Below are 21244 nucleotides of genomic sequence, written 5' to 3'. Positions count from 1 at the left end.
GCCACTTGTTGTAGGTGACAACATGGTTATGTTTTGATATGATATGTTAGGCATAAGTATCCAATGAAGAGAAGCTATGGGGTTGTTGTTTGAAGGTCGAATGGATCATTGCAGGAATGAGACTTGTTGGAAGAATATATTGCTACAGCCAGCTGCTTTGCTAGGCTGCAAGCCATAACAAGCAGCTAAGGTTGTTCCATGGGAATAGTGCAACATAGTATGATGGGTGCAGCACATGATGAGAAAAACTTAGTGATGGGTGCAGCATGGTGCAGTGCAGTGATGATTATTGCAACATAGGTGATGGGTGCAGCATGATGATGAGGTGCAACTCAGTGATAGGTACAACATGGTGATGGAATCACCTGAGTTCAGATCTGCTCCCTCATGTGTCATCTTCTTAAAGAAGATCTCTGCTTTTATTTTGTCAAGTCAAAATGTTGACTTCTGATGTATATGTACCATCTCTCTCTCTCTTTGCTGAACTATTGAAGAACATAAGAAGAATTGATCAAGGGTTTCCCCACATTGGGGTTTGTCCCTGGCTGACGCCACATCTTGTGTCCTCTTGTCTTGGTTTGTTTTCTGCGATTTATGTTTATGTTCTATCTTTATTTTACTATCATGCCAAATGTGATTGCTAATCTGGAATTGATATTGAGCTAATATGGAAAATTGAAGTAAATTTGTTCTCAGCGTAGAACATAGCTAAAATTAACAGGGATCATCCTCAATCCATCACATGGTGGCATATGTTCTTGGGAATTTTCTGCCCACATCTTAAGTTGTAGTTGCATCCTATATGTTGGGCATGCTCGTCATTTTTCCTTCCATTTGAGAGCATTCTTTGTATAAGTGTTCTCCTTCACACACACAACATTTTATTGGCCGCCATGCCCTTTTTCCCAAGGATTTTTCCATCTTAGATCCACTCTAACCTGGTTGGCTCTATTGATATGTATTAGGATCAATCTTGAAGAAAGGAGGTTGAAATCCATTTTTCCTCTAATCTTGCTTGTTCTTTTTGTTATCTCTCCAAGACTTTTGAAAATCTGCTTTGCCTTTGCTCTGTTCGTACAAGTTTTTTGTCCTTGTCGATTGCCCCTTCAAGAGTATTCAGTTCATCAAATTGAATTTTTATCTTTTTAGAATGTAGACAATCTACTTAGGAACTTATGCATTTTGATCTCATATTTAATGTGAAAATTCTATCACTGCAACATCTGATTTACTTTTCCTACTTATTGTTCAATAAGTTATTTATGAAATTCCTTCTATAAAAAATAAAATAAATTTTGTTGCAGATATCACACTGTAATATAGAAACAAACACATGTACAAGAATCAACACATTGACACAGATATTTTGGACAATAGTCCCCAGAAAAACCCAATGTGGGAAAACCAGTGCAGCAAGGGAGGATTCTATTATTCAACAATTCTTCAATACAACAGGGTGCCAAACTGGCTTACCCATAGAGAGAAAAATTCTCTAGCACTTCTCCTGGTCCCAGCGTCAGCTTGGCTGACCTCTGCGTGGCTCCCAGACACTCTGCGTCGGCCCTTGCTTGACAGCGTCATCCCTGGGCCTCTCTGCGTCACCCACGCAGGCCCTCTAGTGACTGCGCAGTCTCTTGTTGGCTTTGCGTTTGCCTGAAATACCTTGCGTATGCCTCTCCTGCCTCAACGCTAGTCTCCAGTGGCTAATCCCTTCTCTCTGTTCTGTACTTGCTACCTCTTGACTGCTCACCAGACCACTAGTTCGAATTTCTCAGCTAACCTCGCTCCAGAAATTGAACTGACTGGTCTCCCTCAGTGTGTCCTCCAAGTGATCCTCAAGCCTCCTCTTATACTTTTCTCGTTGACAAATCAACGACCGAGATTAAGTTCCTAATCAACGGCTAAGATTAACTCTGGCTTGATCCATGACTTTTGGACCCTTCTAACACAGTTTTATATTAATTCACATTAATATTTTATTTTCTCTAAGTTTAGACTTAGGGACTCCATTAAAAAGATTAATTATTTTAATATGTCCCAAAATGTTTAGAATTTGCCCAAACCATTTTTGGGTATTGGAGATCTCATGTGCTTTAGCCTCTCCACCAATTTTCGTGGCTAGAGCACATCCGATGCTACCCCAAATCAACGTTTAACATAGCTAACAAACCTCAACAAATGCAAAAACTTTGAGGATATGGGGTATTGTGTATATTTCCCAAATTCACATTAATGTTTTTTCTCTGGTACGATATCTCTTTGTTATGTTATTAAGTAATTGCCATATGTAGGCATGATAAAACGCAAGCCAACATAGGCGGTTAGAATGTAGCAAATTGGAAATTGATTCAATCCATGACATAAACCACAATAATTCAACATTAATTTACCAAATTCACAGGTACATTGATGAACACTTGTTTGTTTGAAAATTGTCCAACAACCAATGCTGATGAAGGACATTCCACCCAACTTTATGCTCCTTGTTGCAGTAGTTCTCTTTGTGTTAGAGGCTACCCCCTTGAGTTGAGGTTAGGAATCCACTATAGTAAACTCCTCCCATGGCTAGCTCTAATTCCCTTCGTACAAACCAATTCCTATCTTCATAGTCAATCTTTACACTCACAAGAATCCAATTCACAACCCTCTTTTCCATCCACTTGCACAACCTAAGGAATATGATCTCTTCTCTGCTCAATAGTCCCTTAGGCTTTCCCACTTCCCCCCAAGGCTACACAGGCAGGCTGGGACATCTCTTTGTTGGGATTTGAGGGATTATTAGCTGTAAAGAATTTTCTCAATGACAGTGACTGTCAATTCGTATAGCCACAGTTCTCTCATAATACGTGGTTGTAGCTTTTCATAATTCAATTACAGTGAAATCATCACAGTTTTCTTAGAGATAATTCTCCCAATTCTTCGCAATTGAATGATAGTTCATGTGGTAATTCAAATTCCTGATGATTCAAGCTCTTCGTCAATTTGAACAACCACGAAAAACATTTGAAGTTTCACTCACTTGCATAGCAAAAAGGTATAGCTTAAGTTTGCATTTCATGTAGGGGCCATGTATCCTTATAGGGAACTACGTACTTCCTTCATGCACTAGCCTCCAAGGCATAATAAAATAGAGATTAATTAATACTCAAGCAACATAATTAAGGTTGCTAGTACTTTGGGTTAACTCACTTGCTATGATCCTTTGCCATAGCCTACTTAAGACCACTTGTTTTCCCCCTCTTATGGCATTGCAACCCCCATTCCTTCTGTCTTCTTTTTTTGTAGCCTTTGATGTATCTTTTTTTAATTATCATTGAATGTACAATCTTCCATATTACATTGTTTAGATTTTAGCCATTCATCATATACATTATACTCTTCTAGAAATCAAAACTAGCATATTAGAAAACATGTTCCAAATCTTAGCTATGAGCTATTGACAATATTTCGAGTGAAGATGTGAAACCTTCAACTTAAAAGGAAGGGAAGTAGATAGGATGAAATCCTTTCCCTAAGGTCATAACAATATGATGGTAAGATGAGTAGAGTTGGTGTATTGTTGTGCCACTCTGAGTTATGCATAAGGGACAAGCCATCACTTTGTGTATATGTGCTATCCAACCTATCTTGTATCCTTTGCACACCTCTCCTTTTGTTCAACAAAGTGAACCACCCTCCAAAATCCAAGAACTTTTGCCTTTAGCTCACGTCAAATATGCGATGTCAAGCTTTGCATAAAGCCCATGGTTCTCTTTCCTTTCGATTGATAGTGGAGACACACCTCCCTTCTTTTTTGCCCCATGGTTCTCTTTCCTTTCAATTTACAATGGAGGTACAGCCACCTTCATTGTTTCCCTCCCACTCCACCATATTAAAACCACGAAGAAAAGCACATTTTGCCCTAGTCAATGCATTGGTCAAACGAATGCCACAAAGAAGATTTGTCCAATGTTAGATTGCAGGAATAAATGGAACATAAACCATTTACATATCCTACTAGCACACAAGTAACACACACACATTAGTTATCAATATTCAACACCTCCAGTTGGTTAGAGAAAGATGCCAATGAAAATGCAAAGTAAACCATGTATTTTCACGAATAACAAGCCCCATGGTTGAGCATTTCTTATAATGTTATTATGATGTGGCACTTTTCTAACTTTTATACTTAAGTTTCTTTGTTTCTTCATTTCTTGAATAATGTTATTATGATGTGACACTTTTTGTAACTTCTATACTTCAGCTTCTTTGTTTCTTCATTTCTTGAATAGTCTTTCTTGTGTGATTTTCAGTGATCTTCATTATTGAAGTGCTTAGTCTTCCAAATTTATTTCATTACAGATAGATATTGTGCAAATTGTTTCATGTCACTTGTTTGCTTCCAGGTTATTGTTTCATTTTTTAAGTATAATAGGTCCATTATATTTTAATGAAGGTTTGAAGAAGTTCACATTAAATATTGTGCTCTCGCAGTTGTTGTACTAGGATAAAATTGGTTCTGTAGTATGATCACTTTCTGCGATAGAGGCCCACATATGACTGATTTTTCATTGGCCATGTGTATCAGGTGGTTTTGGGACATACATGATTGCCATGGACGAAACAACATATAATTTAATTGGTGCTGACTATCCAGGCAATAGGGTTGAAGACATTAAGAATCCTTCTTTAGGGTGGATAATTTCCTTCATTTTTACTGTTAGTTTTTTGGGCCTATTTTGCCTTGTTCCACTTCGCAAGGTACACATTTTACAGATTTTGTTATGCTTTATATTGTATAGTGGGTTTCTCATTATTTTCTGGCTCTCACCAATTGAAGTGGTGCCATAATTTTTGTAGTCAGTTTCAATTGCTGTTGTAATTGTTGTTTTAGTCAACTTTTAAACACAATGGATTATATGGTTGAAGCCCCTAAAACAAGATTGATTCTTATTTGCGGTATTTTTGGATCTAGAGAATGTTCACCTTAGATTACTTTGAGCATTAAATCCATCATTATAGTGATCTTTTGTTTTCGCCTGAATTTGTAAATATCTATTTCCTAGTTTGACAAAGACATTTAATCCACTAAGTCACAATCATGGGAAAAGTATCATATCATAAGATGAATATAATTATGATTTAGTACATATTTTGTTTTTATCTCCTCTTTTTATGCACCATCAAGGCCTATGCTATAATAAGTCAATAAGCATCCTTTATTGTTAGTCTCGTTTTAAGAAATGCATAACTTGGGCTTGAGATAGTTCTTATAGTACATAGAGAACAAGAGACACATCAGTGCAAAGGATGTGTTACCACTCATGTAGCATACCCAATATGCTCTCTGCACTTTGAGGATATGGGGTACTCTTTTAACCAACCGTATTCACACTAATTTTTGCTTTGATACCATATCTCTTTGTTCTGTTATTAATTAATTATCATATGGAGGCACGATTTATGCAATGTAGTGTCATGGGCAGCAGTACAGGAAGCAACAATGCAGATGATGTAAGGTAGCAGACCAAGCATTAGCATAGGTACCGATGCGGAGGATCAGTGTGATATTTCAGTGATGGAGCATTACTAGAGCACATTCGTCGCTAAGAGGGAATGTTGATTTTTGGTAGCATCAGATGTGCTCTAGCCTTGAAATTTGGAGGAGAGGCTAAGGCACATGAGATCTCCAAGACCCAGAAATCGTTTTGAGAAATTCCATCTGGATGAGGAGTTATTAAAATAATTAATATTTTTAATGGGTTCCTAAGTCTAAACTTAGGAAAATAAAAATATTAATGGGTATTAATAAAGATAAGGATGAGAAGTTTCTAAGAGACGAGGATCAAGTCCGTTGATTAAGGACTTAAGCTCAGTTGTTGATTCATCAACAGGAAAAATATAAGAGAAGATTTGAGGGTCATTTGGAGACACACCGATAGATACTCAGTGTCTCAAGGAAATTCGATTCTGAAGGAAGAGGAGATCGATTTTAGAGGGAGCTGCATGGTGGAGAAAGAGCAGGGCTTCAGTAGCAAGCAAAGATCGAGGAGGAGGTGACGCAGGGACAGTGGAAGACAACGCAGAAGGAGAGACGCAGTCCAGAGAAGAGACGGAGGGCCTACGCAGGTTGATGCAGAGGGACGTAGAGCCACTCAGAGCCACGTTGGGTCAATCAAAGTGACGCAAGGGTGACGCAGAAGTGGGAGCAGGGTCTCGAAAGTGTCAGATAGTTTCAGAGGGAAAGTCTCAGGTGTTTTCTTTCAGTTCTCTGTAAAAGTCATTCCTTTTAAAAGCAATCGTTGCCGAAGATTAATAAAGCCCTCATCTACTGCACCGATTTTCCTGCATTGGGTTTTTCCGGGGACAATTGTCCAAAAGTAATTGTGTGATAACTGCAGTAGAATTTATTTTAATATTTTTTAAAGGAATTTCGTAAATAATTTATTGAGAATAATAAGTAGGTGAAATAAATCAGTTGTTGTAGTGATAGAATTTCAGTTTAGAAAATTTCACATTTATTAGATGTTATAAGATGAGGAACCTTCAAGAGGTCTCCAGTAAATATTCTAGAGGAGTTTTTACAATTTTTGAGGCTTCTCACGCTCTAGATCTCCTTCTTTAAGTGTCTCTTGATGCCCCAATGCTTGGCCTCCAATGGTGAATGAAATGTTGCACAAAACAAGGAGCCAATCCTCCTCAAAAGCCTATGGCCTTGCCAAATAACAACTCTCCTCTTTGTCTAGGACCTCCTAAAAAAAGAGACTTTGAAAAGGGTTGAGAGGTCCTACAAGAAAAATGTTAGAGTTTGTGTGATCCTTCCTTGATGCTCTTATCCCCAACACCTTTGGGCTGCAAGATCAAGAAACAAATTAGTGTAGAGTGAATTTGAAAATAACTAAATAAAATACAAATAATATACAAAAAACCAAATCAAGTGATGAGAGTGATCCCCATCACTTGGTTTAGCTTAGAAAAACTCTCAAATAGCTAATATGACTCAATGAAGCACCATTTCAACGATTTTTCTTTTTAAATAAATGTTTGTATACAAGCTATGCCCAAACAAATCCGTGAAAGGCGCTTTTTGTAATATAAACTAAGTGAATCCAAATAACTAATGAGAATTCCTTTGAAAGTGCTCCAAGTGTGGGTTGGTCTCCCAAAGATTTACCTTCACGCTTTATCCAACAAAAAATCTTCTACAATACTCAATTCAAACATTAGTCCATATAGATTTAAATAAGAAAACAATGAATTGAAATTTTTAGAAATTTATTTGAAAATAAACTAGAATTTTCAAACTCTAGAGCCTATTTACAAATCAAATGCTAATACAAGATAGCTTTGCACCTAAGTTGCAGGAAACGTGGGTCTAGGGTCCGTTTCCGTACAGAAACGGGGAAACCCGTACAGTATAGCCCGGAAACTCGTTTCCGGCCGTATTGGCCTGTTTCTTGAGGAGGAAACATGGCCAGTACAGCCAGAAATGAGTTTTTGGGCCGTACGTTGGAGTTTCCTCTTGTAACTTGACTTTTTCTTGTATTTTTTTTTTAAATTTTTTTGCTTCTAATTTTTTATTGGATGACTCAAATATCCTCTAGATGCTTCTAGATGTCTCTCAGGTTATAAAAAAAATGATTTTTTTGAGTGGGACAGCCGAATGTTGAAGCCTATGGCCCTAGTGTTGATATGCAGTTCATGGTAATGTTAAATTTTTAAAGTAAAAGTGATATTCTCCTTTATTTTTCATTTTCATCCTTTTACTTAAATTTTTAGCATTACCATGAAATGACTCAGGATGTTTGAGAGTGGTTTCGCCATCATTGGATTTCATATGGAGAAAGTAGAATTTTAGATCTCACTCAAAATCCAGCAGACTTATCTGTTTTTCAGGATTTCAGGATTGGGGGGATTGCAATGTTTGCGTTGGATTTTGTCATGTACTAAGGTATGGAACTTGTATTTAATCAGGAGAACCAAGCCCTCTACACAGGGGAGACTCCCAATAATCAAGAGCATGTAGGGTACTAGGGTATGAAACTTGTATTTAATCAAGAGCACTAACGTCGTTCGACTATGTAGGAGGAGACTCCCAATCAAGCACGAGACAAGAAATTAGAAATTTCTTGTGGCTGATTTTGGATATTTCTATTTTCATCATGTGATCATTCATGAGTAAATGTGATGTAAATTTAGAGACTTATAGTTTATGCATTGACAATTGACAATTTAATTATAATGTAATAAATTAGAATGTATCATATATGCTTTATGATTGCACATATTACTTAAATGTCTTAGTATGATTGCAGATATTTCTTAAATGTCCTAATATATATATATATATATTGCGTTTCCTCGTTTCCAAAATTTGGGGGGGTCATGTTTCGTACCCGTGCCCATTTCGGAAACTCGTACCCGTTTCCCCGTTTTGTGCAACTTAGCTTTGCACTAGCAAGTTTACAAGAATATATGGAAAATGAAATAAGTCAAAACATAAGAATATTATACCAATAGCTCACAATGCACTGTGCTCCAAAGAAGAACACACATGAATGGACCCCCAAAGTCTTTTTAGTAAAGCTCTTGAAAAGTATACAAAGTAACAATGTTTCTGCAAGCACAATAGTTAGTAACAAAATTAACAATATGAGAGCTCAAGGCTCTATTATATGGAGAGACGGGAGAAAATCTCAATGTAACAACCAAGTGACAAATGGCCATGAAGAAGATCCCAAAAGAGGAAATTGAATTCCAAGTGGAGTGAAGAGACACCAAGGCAAATCGAATTCCATATGTGGCACCATGAGATCTTCAAGCAAAATCGAATTTCACATGTGTGAAGATGAGCAAATCCAAGTGTGAAGTAATCAAGGAGCTAACTCAAGTCCAACTCCAAGAACAAACCATGTGATGCCACCTCCTGTAGATGCTTCCAATGAGCTCAACATAGATCCCTTGGAGAATGTGTGGTCCCTCCTTGAGGAGATTTCGATGTGCCATGATGAATGCCAAGTGTGCAAGAGAGAGAACATAATTGGAGACAAACTCCCAAGAATATCTCAACCAATATCCTCCAAAAATCTCCCATGTGCATTAACTCCCCAAAAAACTCGATTTTCCAAGTCAACAGTGGTTGCATTTATGACAAGAAATTCGATTTCCTTGAGTGGGCCATGTATTTATGATGCAGGGAGCCAAATCATCTTTCAACTTGTCCTTTGACTCATTCCTTTGACTTGAGATAATTTCCAAGTCATTTCCATGTCATTTTTTCACATGGAGCAATTTATTTCTATCCATTTTATTTATTTCTGGTTTAATTTATTACCAGATTTCCCACTAAACTTAGGAAAAATGGATTTTGAGGGTCTAGAACACAATTTTAACCCCTCGAAGTGTTTCATAGTAGAAAGTTGAGCGTGAAAGGTGTAATTTTTATTATTCATACCCCAATCAACTTTTCTAGACATCACTTATTACATTTCATATACAAATTTTATTCTAATTTTTGCCCTGCGAGGAATTTTAAAAATTAAAAAATGACCGCCTAGACTTAATCAAATTCCATGATATGTTTTGTGTGATCTAGTATGGTAATATACAGTGACTCTAGACACTAGGATTCACCCAAGGCCTCACCATCAAGTCATACTCCGGCTTTGGGGGTATTCTTGAAGGAAAAAACTCAATTAATTATTAAGTCCCTGTAAGGATATGATAATTAACTAAGAGAAAAAAAACCTCCCAGAGTAATACTCACTTGATGACAAGGTTCCAGGCTACCCAGGTCTATTACATGACTCGACTCCTCATACTAGCATCACTTTTACATTGTCTTTGCAAGGATTGTGGAATTTTAGTACAACAAAAAATGATGAGAAGAAGAAGTAGAGTTGAAAAACTATGGTAATATGATGATATCTGATGGTACAAGTAGTCTTTGGTACATCCTTGGGCATAGAGTCTTTGAAAAAATCTTTAGGTGCCACTCTAGTGGTCAACAGGACTGAGACAACTTCTGAGGCTGACTTTCTGAGCATAATTCGACCTTTTCTGAGGCCCTCCCTGAGGCTGTTTCAAGTCTCTTGAGGTTGTTTTGGGCCATGGATGATGCATTTTTAAGGGCAAGACAAAGGTTGATTCAAGGGCATTCTGTGACAGATTACACCGAGTTCCTGAGGCATAATATCAGACTTTTCCTGAAGGATTTCTTGAAGCAAAACCGAGCTTGTTGAGGTTTGTCCAAGGGAAATTTTGATGCTAGTTTTTAAGGCCAATAATGGCCTTATCTGAAGGCAAGTCTGCACTATATTAATCATAGTAAATATCTGTGGAAGCCACAAAGATTGAAGTCTGTTTAGGCCATACATAAGAGGTCAAATTTCCTTTATGATAGCTACATACAAGGAGGAGAAGTAGGTCTGTTTAAGGCCTATGTTAGCTGCATCTAAAGGCTCATTTGTAAGGGCCATTGAAGGTCTTTATGAAGGCAAGAAGAATTAGTGGATACAACAATTAGAGGCCTGATTTCTGAGGCAAAGTCTAAGGCATACAATGATTGGAATAAATCTTAGAAATGAGAGTTTAGAAGTTGATACTCTTGAGCATCTGAGATCGAGTCATCTATGCATCAGACCCTTGTACAAAGAATGCGTAAGGAGTCAATTCATATCGAGTGCATGTGGAATTGTCAAGAGATTAGATGGAGTGCAATTAGAACGTAATATATTCACTTGTGCATCAAACGAGCTAATGGGATCAAATATCGTGTGAATGTGCATTGACTGAGAACATCATCATTATGACTGTCTATATTAATCCCGTGACAGGGAATTATGATCAATGACAAAGTATTTCTCTTGCCAATTTTTGTACTATTTGCTAGTAATTGACTTGTTATGCAAAGTCTAGTATTGCTAGACAATGTTTGCATTGCAAGGAATGAGACCTTTTCAGTTGTAGTTTTGTAGCCCTTGAGTATGTTGCTGAGGATAATAATAAATTAAATCAAACTATTGTTGCTAATACATGTACGAGCAAGAATTAGTTTGTGTAATGTCTATGATTTTGTGAGTGTGGAAGTTACTGAGGAGTTTGACCAATTTTGATGATATTAATAAAAAGCGGCAAATATTATTTTATTAGAGAAGAGTGGAAAAAAGTCACTTAGTGGAAAGTGGCCCCCACCAATAAAATAATATAAAAAAAGGAGTATAGGAGATTGGGGAGAACTCATTGACATCTTATAAAAGGAGGTTAGGGATCATTTGTTATTGATTCTATCTGATCATTTCTCATTGTTATTGAAGAGAAACTCAAGCGAGTTTTGGGTCGAGGGTTTCTAGCGAAATCCTTGTTAGTTTTTGTAGCATCGGATGTGTTCTAGCCACAAAATTTGTGGAGAGGCTAGAATACATGAGATGTCGGAAACCCAGAAATCATTTCTGGAAATTCAACCTGGAAATGACTTAATTAGATTATTAACCAATGTTTAAATAGTTCCTAAGTCTAAACTCAGGGAATATGGTTAATTAATCAGTATTAATTAAGTCAAGGCGAGAATCATCTAGAAACTCACATAGATCGATCTAGAGATGATCCTAGCCATCGATTATATTTTAATCTTGGTCGTTGGTGCTACAACAGAGGATTATAAGAGGAGCTTGATGTGGTGATAGAGAATACACTTCTGCAGTTCGATTTTCTTGGCAGATCGATTTCCAAAGAGTAGTCGCAGTTGCTGAAGAGCCATAGATCGAAGCAGGGTCAATGAGGGGTAGAGACAGTGATCTGGAGGAAGTTTTCCAGATTCGGAGAGGCAGTTGCAAGAGGGCTGAGTTATTCCCAGTGAGGTAGCGCAGAGGACTACGTAGTTGCTTCAGATTGGCAGTTTGATTTAGCTGAGGAAAAATTCGTTCTCAGTTCCAGAGGCTGAGAAGTGGTTCCAGAGTGCCAGAGAGACGATTTCCTCAGTAGAGGTAGGAAAAATGACTTCATAAGAGACTGGTTGGAGGCTTGTCGTCATAGAGATTGCGCAGAGCAGCGCAGAGGTTGACGCATAGGGTCCAGGAGGACGAGTTTTATGAAGGTAGGTTGTGCCAGGATTGCTCGTGGAGGAAGGGTAATTCCCTTCACTAATTTTTGCCCAGATTTTCTTGTTGTGGATTGCCAGTTTCAGGCATCCATATTGTACTCGGATTTTCACTATTGCATAATAATAAAACCCTCATCTGCTGCACCAATTTTCCTGCATTGGGTTTTTCCGGGGACTTCTGTTCAAAAACAACAGTGTCATTTTTATGTGTGTGTGCTAGTATTTTCTCAGTTCCAACGCTATTTATTTTTTGCAGTTTTATTTGTGAAGGTTGCAGTGTGTTTATTTCAATGTTGTCGTAGAAATAAACCGAATAATTAATTTATCAGCTAGAAGAAATAATACCAGTTGCTGCAATAGGATTTTGGTTTTTGGAATTTTCACATGGTATCAGAGCACAGTTGATCAACCAGAGAGCTCAGAGGTGAAAAGAGAAGAAATTTTGCTGTTCATTGTGGGCTACAGGCTGAAATTCCCAAGGGCAGTACAATCATTTTGCCAGGAGGCTGAGTTAGTTGTGGAGGTTCGATTTTTCTAAGTGACGGGCAAAAAAATTCGATCCCACCAGATCGAGTGAGTCTAGAGGTAGAGGGAGCAGCCCAGATCTTTCGTTGGGCAAATCTCTAGCTAGGCGTAGTGGTTTTTGTATCTGTTTGCTAGAGCAGAGCCAATGTCGTGTGGAAGGAAGAAGAGCACACACAGAGGGAAAATTTTCCTCAGGGAACTTCTAGTTTCAAGAAGTTCAATTTTTGCTTGCAGACCAACAGTCGTTGTGAGCAGATCTTCTCACTCCAGAATGGAGTGCGAATAACAGAGCAACAACTGAGCAGAAGGAAAGAGGAAGTTTTCGACAGAGCATTGAGATGGCCACTATTAGGCTTCTTGATCAGGACTGGTTGGATGGAGCTTCCAACTATGTCATCTGGAAGGCAAGGATGTCCTTCTTTCTAGATGAATATGGCCTGAAAACATATATTAATGCAATGGTAGCAGTTCCCACAAATGCAGATCAGCTGAAAGAGTAAAAAAAGGAGATGGCACGGGTAAAGAGGTTGATCGTAGACAGAGTCTGGGATCATATTGTCTCACATATAGCTAGCAAAGATACTACCAAAGAGATGTGGGAGACTCTTTCCACACTATACCATGGTACTTCCTAGCAGTGGAAGATGTACTTAGAGGATAAGTTGAGATGCATCAGGATGCAGAAGGGGGAAGGCATAGACTCCTTCCTCACCAGGATTTAGGAGGTCTGGGATCAATTGCCAGTTGTTGGGGCAGCGCCTCAACCCACGAGCTAGTGCAATTGGGACTCAACAATGTCTCCGAGGAGTGGCAGGTATTTGGATAATGTCTCAGAGGAGTGGCAAGTATTCATCCAAATTATCCTGGGCAGAGATACCTTGCTAAGGTGGGATAGGATGTGGGCCGATTTGCAGTAGGAGTTGAGACAAGCTTTATTGAAGAGCTCCATCAGCGGCAGCAATAGCAGATCGAAGCAGGTGAAGCAGGAGGAGAATGTCACCCTCGCATCTAAGGGTCCCAGTCAGGGACAGGGGGGGCAGAGGAAGAAGAAGAAGGACCTATTGAAGGTCAAGTTCTTCTGATGTGGTGAGCTTGGTCACTACAATACCCATTGTCCTCTCAGGAAGAAGGACAAGGAGGAGAAGCAATACCAACAGGCAACTTCAACATAAATCGATAGGCTTTCCTTGTGGCTGGAAGAAGACTTCGCGATGTTCGCTGTTATATTTCTAGGAGTGAGGTGGGCTGACTTGGTGTTGTAGCCCTAGAGTGCTACAATTGGGCAAGGTCCTACAGTTGGCAGGGTCCTTGGGGAGTCCACCTCATGGATCAATACCTTGCTACGAGAGCCCACAATATTTAGTAGCAGGATAGATCAGTGACAATGGATGCAGTCAGATGCCAAAGTGACAGTTGCAGAGACTAGTAGCAGTCAGATGCTAGGGAGCGCAGTGAAAAGTCATCAATAGCGCGAATTCTTTAGTGACAGTGCAAATACTAGCAACAATTAGAGACTCGGATGATAAATGCATCATACTGATCACAATTGATTCAGTATTTTGGATGTTTTTTAGTTGCAGATGTTGTAGTTGGAACAACAACAGATGAGAGGGAGTTGCAGTGGAAATGCAGTGTTGGCAACAGTTCAGCAGGGTCAACAGCAACACAGATGCTGTATATTAGAGTTGCGCAGTGGTTGGTGGGCAGTATGGCCAGACATCAACAATGTGACAGGAGATGATGCAGAGACAAGGTGCTGCTACTGGGTGTGCAATAGCACTAGAACACAATTCTCACTAAGAGGGAGTGTTAGTTTTTGTAGCAGCAGATGCGTTCTAGCCACAAAATTTTGTGGAGAGACTATAATACATGAGATCTCCAAAACACAGAAATCATTTTTGGAAATTTCGCCTAGAAATGACTTAATTAGATTATTAATCAATTTTTAAATATTTCCTAAGTCTAAACTTAGGGAATTTCGTTAATTAATCAATATTAATTAAGTCAAGGCGAGAATCATCTAGAAACTCACATGGGTCAATTTAGAGATGATCCTAGCTATCGATTATGTTTTAATCTTGGCCTTTGGTGTTCCAACAGAGGATTATAAGAGGAGGTCAATGTGGTGATGGAGAATACACTTATATAGTTTGATTTTCTTGGTAGATCGATTTCCAAAGTGTAGCAGCAGTTGTTGGAGAGCCAGAGATCGAAGCAGGGTTAGTGAGTGGTAGAGACAGTGATCCAGAGGAAGTTTTCTGGATCCGGAGAGGCAACAACAAGAGGGCCGAGTTATTCCCAGTGAGGCAGCGCAGAGGACTGCGTAGTTACTTCAGATTGGCATTTTGATTTACTTGAGGAAAAATTCGTTCTTAGTTCCAAAGGCCAAGAAGTGGTTCCAGAGTGTCGGAGAGACGATTTGCTCAGAGGCAGGTAGAACGACTTCATAAGAGATTGGTTGGAGGCTTGACGTCATAGAGACTGTGCAGAGGGTCCAAGAGGCCGAGTTCTATGAAGGCAGGTTGTGTTGGGATTGCTTGTGGAGGAAGGGTAATTCCCTTCACTAATTTTTGCCCAGATTTTCTTGCTGTGGATTGCTAGTTTCAGGCATCCAATTGTACTCATATTTTCATTGTTGCATAATAATAAAGCCTTCATCTACTGCACCAGTTTTCCTGCATTGGGTTTTTCCGGGGACTTTTGTCCAAAAACAACAGTGTCATTTTTATGTGCGTTAGTGCTTTCTTAGTTCCTCTCCATTTTCGGTGGACGATCTTTGCCACCCTAGTTGCATTATTTTCTGGGTTTATATAAAGATAGAACTATGTTTATTTGTAGAGGAATTCCAGTATTGTGGAGCAAATTTTGTTATTGCAGGAAGGCAAGGATTCCTCATTGCAAGAGGTCGAAGTTTTCCAGGGATATATCATTCTTCAAGGCCAATTTATCATTCTCCAAAAGGGTCGAATATCTATTGCCAGGGGATTCAAAATCTGAATAAACTCTCAAGGCCGTGTACCTCAGTGCCAAGAGAACATTTTGTATGGGGTCGAGTTAGTGTTTCCAGGGTGCTCGCACAGCCATATTCGCAGAGCTCTTTCCAATAATTATATCTAGATCAGGAGGGCCAAATTTGTTTAAGAAAAATAGAGGTAAAATTAGATTTCATAGTACCCACTGCTCAGCCAAACATATCAGGGCTTATCCATAATTTTGGCACCAAAAAGGTAGCTCGAAATCAAGCAAATCTATTATCTTGGAGCATGGTTTTAACTAGAGGAAGAGAGAATGAATTTTCTGAGCATTTCCAAAATTTGTGCCACAAAGAGGGTCGATTTTCCTGAAACAATTTTGGCCTGAGTTTGATCAAGAATGAGGAGGCTGAATGCACTGTCAAGGGACTGATATTCCAGCATTTGGTTTCAGAGTTGAAGTCACCTTCAGGTGCCAGAAATTTCCCTTATTCCTCAAAGTTTACAGAGTTTGAATTTCCAGAATTATTGGCTGAAATATTGGCAGAGTGAAGAAGGTCGAATACCCTTTTTCCAGTGGTTCGATTCTCTGATGGTTGCAATCTTCCATTTGTTCAGATTTGCCAGACGCCAAGTTTTTGTGTGTTATCTAGCTGCTGATAAGTGGGGACGAGTTGCAGATTGAAGCACTGAGCACGCGACCATTTGGGACGCTATGCTATAATGGATGGAGAAACCTCATTATATGACTGATGTACCACTGTCATATGCCTGAAAACAAGCCCAGGTTCTTCTACTGTGTTCTCACAGCGTATTTTCCCTTATAAAATTAAATTGGTGACTATGTGCCTTTCAACTTGCATTAATATCAGTCATCTTAGTTTTTTGTGTTAATTCCGAGTGTTACGTGCTATTATGTTCACTGGTTTGAAGTCTGGTTTTATTTCATGTCACTGTAAATTGGTTGCATAAGTCAAATAAGGGAAAAACCACACCTACAACAATTTGGTCACCAAGTGTTTGACAAAATACCTCACTGAAAGACTCGTTAAAACTCAGTTAAAACTCATAAATTTTAAGTGCAAAATTGGGATAATCCGGTGGGGAATACTACAATGGTATCAGAGCATGATTTTGGCTAGTTGTGGGGAAGCCAGTAAGATCATGGAAGAGTTGGGCATGCATGCACGGTAACTGGTGGAACTATATACATTCTAGTGACTCAAGGAAAGAGGAGTACACAAGGAATCATGGATGAGATCCTCAGGAATAAGGAGAAGCTAATAGAAATGTTGGCCCAATTGAGTAGTGGTAAGATGATAGACTAGAGCCATCCTTGTCCTTATGACAGAGACATTACAGGTGCACATGCCATGGGGGTGAAGCCATTTACACCATATAGGGGAGGTTAGCCGAATCAAGACATACAAAAGACAGTGTTGACAACTACGTGTCAACAACCCATAGCAGTACACCCCCGTTTTTCGCAAAAGGGATAGTCCCTGATCAATGTGTTCGTGCCGTCTAGCTATCATCATCAGCTTGATCATCATCTTATAATGTAAACCCATTTTGCATGTGTATAATGTAAATAATCTCAGCAGATCCATGTTGTGTATGTAATTACCTAGGTAAACCTACTTTTCTGGTAACGATTTACATCCCGGGAGGATTTTTGTCTCATCGATCCATTCTCAGATGGTCAGCAGAGTTTTCTTTCAGCCTTACCCCAAACCCGGAATGGATTTTGTGACTGAGATCTTAGGGGAGTCCTAGTGTTCTAGATCAAGTCTATGTAAAAGTGATTTGGGAATAATCCTAACTATTTGGTTAGGTTATTTTATTACAAATTGCTTGGTCTGCTAGATTATATTTGTGTCACAGAATTGGGTAGTCTGTAAGGTCTTTTGCAAATGGGTTTTCCTCTTTGAAATGTAAAAAATGTAAAAATCATGATGTAAAGTGTCTTGAGGGTTGGAAAAATAATTTATCCCCTCATAGGTTAATTAATTAAAATTTTTAGCCAAAATTAATTAAAATCCTAAGCCGGAAAATTAATTAATTCTAGGTTCTAGGTAAATTTAAATTCTTGGAAGGCAAAATTCGTCGGTCCTTAAAAATTAAATTTTAAGAGGTCCAAGGATTAAGGTAATTAAATTATTTTGCTAAATTTTAAGCCTTTGGTCCCTGGGGTTAAGTCAAAGTCAAAATTTTGAGGAAATTAATTCAAAAATTTAATTTTTGAATTAATTAAAATGCATTTAATTGAAAAATTCAAATTTCCTCAAGAATTTAAAATTTCGACGGATGAGATTAAAAGAAATTTTGATCCTCATCAACGGTCGAGATTGCTTTGACGAGGATCACTTGAACTAGCTGTTGGAGGATTTATCTTTAAATAGGAGGTCATTTGTCAGTCAGTTCATCCGATCTTTTGATCGTGTGCTAAGCGAAAAGCTCTCTTGTAATTTTTTTATGAGCAATAAAGAAAGACTTTGGGGTTAATTTTTGTTGGTGTTACTCTTCGTGGAAATACTGTAAGATGTGTCATTTTCATGCATAGATTTCTTTTTAGCCATTGATGATAGCTTTCTGAAGAGTGATTTGAGTACAGGTATCTTGCTCAGTCGTTGGGGTTTGAATGATAATTTAAGTTTTGAATATAATAGCAGGTATCTCTATTTATCTGAATTTTATTATTGTTTTCTCGCTCTATGTTGATGGTTGAATTGAGTTTTGCAGGAAAGTCTTGATTTTAGATCATCGGGCATTCGGGGAAGTTTTCAGTTGGACCAGCCAACTCCCGATCCGTGTTTTCTGAAGAGCCCAACTTAATTTGATCCCGGACTTATCATAAGATATTTTTTATGGGTGATGCATGAAGGGTTTTGAACTTAGCACCTCCTTTAAACTTTAATTTTTTTAAAGTTTTTCTGTGCTAAATCGATAAATCTCGTTGTTGAGAGTCTCATATTATCAGATATGGGAGAGGAGTTGGTCTCACACTCCCTAGATGTGATAGATCTGTCATTCATGTACACAGATCTGTAATTATTTTCAGTTTTTTGACTTGGGTTTTAGTTTATTTGGGTCATTGTATATATTGTTTGGGTGTTTTATTGTTGTCCTGCAGCTACAAATCTGAAAAAGAAAATTGTGCAAAGTCCAGATCTAGGCCCTGGAGGGTAAGATCTGGATCTCTGAGGTTCATCAACATAATTTTGCAGGGAGATTATTCAATTAATTTTACAGTCTAAGGGTTTTAAGAGCTTCAAATTTGAAATTTTTTATAAGATCTGGAAATTTCGTGAGGGTTTCGTGATTAAATTTGAAGCAGGTGAATTCAAAATTTTAATTAAAATTTCCAGAAAGCTTTCAAAGGGTTTATGGGATTTGTTGCCTAGTTTTTGGGTTTCATTGTGCAAATTCGATTTTTTTTTTAACCCTCTCAGACATCAAACTCTTGTTTGCTTTATCTCTTGGTTGTTCACTGCCATTCTTCTGCATATCAAGCAGTCCTCCCATCGCAGCCTCCTTCCTCCATCCCGTAGCTACAAGCATCAGCCCTCATTCCCTCTTGCTGTGCATCCTCGCCTTCAACTTGTAACAATTTCATTTGGACCTGCGTGTTTGCTGCTCGCGGTCCCTCCATCCCTCCATCCAGCCCGCAACTCTTACTACGCCTTCCTTAGTAGCCAACCCTTTGCTGCTGCCTTATCCAATCCACTCTTTTTTGCTACATCTCCAAGCCGTCTCTGCCCATTAGCATTTGCCCAGCTCTTCGCTCCTCCTTCCTTACCTGCAAATCTGCCTTCACGTGTCCCTGCCCTTCTGCCGTCGTCCATTCCTGCAGCTTGAAACCTCACTGCCGTCGATACTCTCATCTTTGTCTCCAAATGTTGTCGTCGTCCTCCTTCTCGTAAACCTTTAGAAACAATACACCAAAAACAAACGAAATTTCTTTTATTTATTTCATGTATTCTATGCGTTAGTTTAGGTTGCTTATTTTTATTTGTATATTTGATTAGGTCTAGGTTTGTTAATGATTCAAAATTTGTTTTATTATTTTGTTGTGTTTTGTTCACAAAATCTCAAAAAATAAATTAAAAAATTTGATCTTTTATTTTTATTTGTATTTCATTTTATTTTTTATTTTTCATTTTGATTTTGGTTCTCTTTTTTATTTACCTTTAAAAAATCTAAAAACATTAAAAATTTTCGAGAACATTTAAAAGTCTTAAAAAATTTAAAATTCTCAAAATTAAAATGATTAAAAATTCTAAAAATCTAAAAAAATTCTTAGGAATTGAATTAAAAGAAATAAATAAAAGGGATTTGCTTTCACATTAAATATTTTATGTGGCCTATGGCCCATTAAAATTTTAATTTGTTTAATCCTTTGATTCTCTTCGATTTATTTATTTATCACATTGAAGTTATTGCCCAAGGAATAATTAAAATTTAAACCTAAAGTTCCTTAGTATTATTTGGTGGTTAAATGCATTTTTTATATTTCTCTATGGTCAAGATGCTATAAATGTTTTAAATTATATTGGTTGTAGGAAAAAGTTAAATGTTCTAGATTTGGGCCATTAAATGAAGATCATTTTAAATCTAGAATCTCTTGCATGTTAAAGTTTTGGGCATTTACGTTAATTGTTCTTGATCGTCGCTTTGTCACATCTATAAGTTTTCTTTGGATGACTTGTTATTACTTAGTTTATGGTTAATTCAACATAAAGGCACTGGTTTGTAATCATTCATATCTTGTAATTATGTTTTTTATTAATCCATCTATCGTAATTGATCGAGACTTGCTTTAAATTCATCAAGTTGTTCATCATTAAAATCTCCTAGAGCCCGTGTTTCACAGGCTTTCTCATCCATTTACCTTAGGGACTAGCCCCTTTGACTTGCCTAGGAGAGAGTCTAAACGGAGTAAGGATCAAGAGTAACAACCCTTACTCTGAGCGTTGTCGTGGTGCCTAGACACTCTGTGCGACAACAGACAGTGGGACAAATAACCCTCCCCAACTTTGATGGTTTAGCGAGGAGCTCTGCCGAATATTGGGTGTAGAAACAAGACACATACCTCCAACAAAACCCCATGAGAGAGGTGGATGCTATTAAGTATGCCACCTTACATTTCAATGGAAATGCATAGGAGTGGTGGTATCATGGGATGATGACTTTAGGTCATGTAGGCATCATGTCATACATAATGTTCACGCAGAGGCTCATAGAGAAATTCGACCGGAAGGACACTAGGCCTCATCAAAAGGAGTGGACAAGACGGGGATAGTTAGATGATGAGACCTGGAGGGACCTTGGAGGAGGAAACTTTACTTCACCTATCAAGAGACGTGGGTCCATTACCGCTCAAACTAGCAGGGGCCCTAGGAGGGGATCCTATAGAGCAACTGCTAGGTCAAGGGGCAACAATGGAGCAATAGCCCACTGTCACCTCAACTAAATCTCCCTGCTCTTTATGGACTTTCAGCGATGGGAGGAGTCCTTGTATGAGAGGAATCACTCGAATATATGGATCAATGATAGGATGCGAGGTGATTCCTAAAGCCTATTCACAAGAGAGGCTCAAGTGATTGGCTTGCTTGCTTTGAAAGTAATGTGATTGGCTCTCTAAGAAGGAATATGAGGATGCCTA

The 21244-nt window shown here is 38.3% G+C and overlaps 1 protein-coding gene across 1 annotated transcript in view; it reads left to right on the top strand.

The window, feature by feature from the left end:
* Positions 1 to 21244, top strand: part of LOC149142079 (putative metal-nicotianamine transporter YSL6) — a 446819-nt gene that overhangs the window by 84327 nt on the left and 341248 nt on the right. The window contains exon 2 of the mRNA XM_089453171.1: positions 4571 to 4743. Within this exon, the coding sequence (XP_089309297.1) occupies positions 4571 to 4743 (173 nt within the window). The remainder of the gene's footprint in view (positions 1 to 4570; positions 4744 to 21244) is intronic.

The sequence above is a fragment of the Pinus tabuliformis genome, chromosome X, assembly GCF_031772625.1.
Source record: "Pinus tabuliformis cultivar Carrire ecotype Pingquan chromosome X, CPIR1, whole genome shotgun sequence".
Taxonomy (NCBI): Eukaryota; Viridiplantae; Streptophyta; class Pinopsida; order Pinales; family Pinaceae; genus Pinus; species Pinus tabuliformis.
This window is presented reverse-complemented; position numbering and strand designations above follow the sequence as displayed.